Source organism: Austrofundulus limnaeus, unplaced genomic scaffold (genome assembly GCF_001266775.1).
Source record: "Austrofundulus limnaeus strain Quisiro unplaced genomic scaffold, Austrofundulus_limnaeus-1.0 Scaffold210, whole genome shotgun sequence".
NCBI lineage: Eukaryota > Metazoa > Chordata > Actinopteri > Cyprinodontiformes > Rivulidae > Austrofundulus > Austrofundulus limnaeus.
The window spans coordinates 813,021-816,455 of NW_013952612.1; the positions used below are offsets into that span (position 1 = coordinate 813,021).

The following is a 3,435-nucleotide window of genomic DNA, read 5'->3' on the forward strand; positions in this document are numbered from 1 at the left end:
GTGCCCTGGATTAGACTGTACCCTGGATTAGACTGTACCCTGGATTAGACTGTACCCTGGATTAGACTGTGCCCTGGATTAGACTGTACCCTGGATTAGACTGTGCCCTGGATTAGACTGTGCCCTGGATTAGACTGTACCCTGGATTAGACTGTACCCTGGATTAGACTGTACCCTGGATTAGACCGTACCCTGGATTAGACCGTACCCTGGATTAGACCGTACCCTGAATAGACCTGGATTAGACCGTACCCTGAATAGACCGTACCCTGAATTAGACTGTACCCTGAATTAGACTGCACCCTTGATTAGACCGTACCCTGGATCAGACTACACCCTGGATCAGACCTGAATTAGACTGGACCCTGAATTAGACTGTACCTTGGGTTAGACCGTACCCTGGATTAGACCGTACCCTGGATTAGACTGTACCCTGGATTAGACTGTACCCTGGATTAGACTGTACCCTGGATTCGACTGTACCCTGGATTAGACCGTATCCTGGACTAGACTGTACCCTGGATCAGACTATACCCTGGATTAGACTATGCCCTGGATTAAACTATACCCTGGATTAGACTGTACCCTGGATTAGACTGTACCCTGGATTGAACTATACCCTGGACTAGTCCGTACCCTGGATCAGACTATACCCTGGTTTAACGTACATCTTTCTCACAGGTAAGTATGAAAATATGGTTTCACAAACATTTCCATCCCTTTAGATAATAAAAACTGTCTCTGTTAAYAAAGTTGACCTGAATGTTTGAAGGWAACATGTTATAAAATCAGCCCTAAGCCACGCTCGGACCTGGAATCATTACATTTCATGAGTCATGGTCCAGTTCCCACAGGAAGTCGGCCATTTTGGATCAAAGCTGTCAGTTTGTRTCTAGTCTTGCACGTATATCTGAGCTAACTCCTCCTCCAGCTCTGAACCTGCAGACGTCACATGCTGCGTCTCTCAGCACTGATTGGTGGAGGGGTGGTGTGGGCGTGGCTCTACACATCTGTAGTTAGGGATGATGTACAGACTGCAGGTCTGTGATTCCATCAAACCTAACAGCTCCSTCCTGTTTTAGTTTTGTTTCAGGTCATCAGCAGAAATGATGACGTCTGGTTTATTATTAACGTTCCTCACTGTTTGTTCAGCTCAGCACAGAGGCTCTAATGAACAAAGCTGACAGCCGAAGGTTTGACGGCTCTCTGTGATAATCTGCAGCTGGGTGTTTCCTCCAACCAGCACATCTTAATTTAATCCCAATCTGACGTCAGCAACTTAAAACTGAACCCTTTCAGGTTGAAGGTTTGAAAACTGAAGCTAAAATAAGGTGTTTRTTTTTGTTGTTTTTGCAGTCGTTCACTCTGACCAGGAAGAGGATCGTTCACTACACCAGCTTCGACCAGAGGAAGAGGTCCAAYGCTGCGGTTCTGATCGGAGGCTACGCCGTGAGTCTCTCTTATTACAGCTGTGATGCTAAACTAAACAATATTTATTCTATTTCAACAGTTCAAACGTCAAAACGTTCAGCTCGTTTATGACAATCCTGCTRTGACTTTTAGTGTTTCAGCCGTTTATACTTTTTTAGCTGYTTCACTTTTTYGGCCACTTTTTGTCATTGAAAATGAGTGGAGCTGTTTTTAACCTCCTTAACATCCCTCAAAATGTTTAAATCTTTACAGAACCTTACACGTTTTGTTCTGCTTCTGCTTATATTAATTTCCTTGTGCTAATTATAGCTACTTTATGCTAATTTTAGCTTTTTCTACTTTTTTAGCTATAATTCTTTTTGCTATTTTGAGCTGTTTCTGCTTCTTATAGTAGCTTTCTGCTATATCCAGCTATTTGCAGCAGCCTTTGCTAATATGTAGCTGTTATTAGCTAAAGTTAGCTTGTGTAGGCTAAATTCACATTTCAGTGACTATTTCAGCTTCTTTYTGCTTAGTTCAGCTTCTGCTCCTTATGCTTCCTTGTGCTAATTTAAGATTTTCTAGCCACATTTTGGCTATTTTACTGCACATTTTAGCTGTTTTACTGCACATTTTAGCTGTTTTACTGCACATTTTAGGTATTTTACTGCACATTTTGGCTGTTTTACTGCACATTTTAGCTGTTTTACTGCACATTTTAGCTGTTTTACTGCACATTTTGGCTGTTTTCTTGCACATTTTGGCGGTTCTACTGCACATTTTGGCTGCTTTACTGTACATTTTAGCTGTTTTATTGCCTATTTTGCCTGTTCTACTGTGCATTTTGGCTGTTTTACTGCGCATTTTAGCTGTTTTATTGCGCATTTTAGCTGTTTTATTGCCTATTTTGCCTGTTCTACTGTGCATTTTAGCTGTTTTACTGCATATTTGGGCTGTTTTAACACACATTTTTGTTGTTTTACTTAATGTTTTTCTTACTAATTAGACATTTTTAAACCTTTTTTTTATCATCTGGGTGTTAATTTCAACTTGTCTGCTACCTTTAGCWTTTTGTTTAGCTATTATTTTGCTTTTCTATTCTTCTGCCTTTTTGTGTTTCTTTCAGCTTTTCWAATTGAACTGGCATTAACAGTTTTGCTATGAAACATTTTCAGCTGGTTTTCAGCTGTTTTTATCCTCCTGAGGGTCAGACACTTGAATCTTCCTGTTTCTTTATGAGCTTAAAGAACAGCTGAAGCTTCGGCTGCTGTGGTTCCGGGTTGAAGCTCTACGTGCTGAAATGTGTGGAGCTGTTAAAAGCAGAGGCTGCAGCGCAGCGTCTCCCGCTGTGTTTGTTGAATATTTGATGTTGTTGAAGCCGCAGAAACAAAAGTGGATTGTTTCAGAGACACAATCAGTCCTCTTCACACACCGAGGACTCACAACAATGAGTGTTTTCACTTTTAAAGACATGAAAGTGGACCTGCTGCCTGTGGGCTGGTCTCAGGTCAGCTGGGAAACATTAGTTTGTTACAGGTTGTGTTTGTAGAGCAGCTCCTCACTCTCTGATCAGGYTGTACAACACCTGAGCTGAGGGCTGAGTGACATCATCTCTGTTCATCTCAGGTGATCTACCTGAAGAGAAGTCCAGAAGAAGCCTACAGAGCTCTGATCTCTGGCTCCAACGCCTCCTACCTGCCTTTCAGGTCAGTCTGTCACAATTCCTCTCATTCATTCATACCTTCAGTTATGACTTTTCCTTCCTGCAGCTGTTGTTGTTCAAGCCCCGCCCCCTGAGGCTGAACATGTTTACAAAACTGTTTCAGTTCAAACAGCGTCAGAAAACTCAGGTGTTGTTTTCTAAACTTCATCCTCAACGTTCCAGATCAGAGCTGCTTAGAAATGTTCATAAAACCCTGATAAATCCCCCCTTCCTGCAGGAAGAAATAAACAGAAACTCCCTGACTGAGCTTAATAATAATAATAATAATAATAACAATAACAATAATAATAAAACAACAACAA

The 3,435-nt window shown here is 41.5% G+C and overlaps 1 protein-coding gene across 2 annotated transcripts in view; it reads left to right on the forward strand.

Annotated features, from left to right (window-relative positions):
• The window catches only part of cdc14ab (cell division cycle 14Ab), a 36,600-nt gene that overhangs the window by 20,773 nt on the left and 12,392 nt on the right, over nucleotides 1-3,435 (forward strand). For both annotated transcript variants that reach the window (XM_014019164.1, XM_014019165.1), the window contains exons 4-5: nucleotides 1,357-1,449; nucleotides 3,037-3,116. In XM_014019164.1, coding sequence (XP_013874618.1) covers nucleotides 1,357-1,449; nucleotides 3,037-3,116 — 173 coding nt within the window. The remainder of the gene's footprint in view (nucleotides 1-1,356; nucleotides 1,450-3,036; nucleotides 3,117-3,435) is intronic.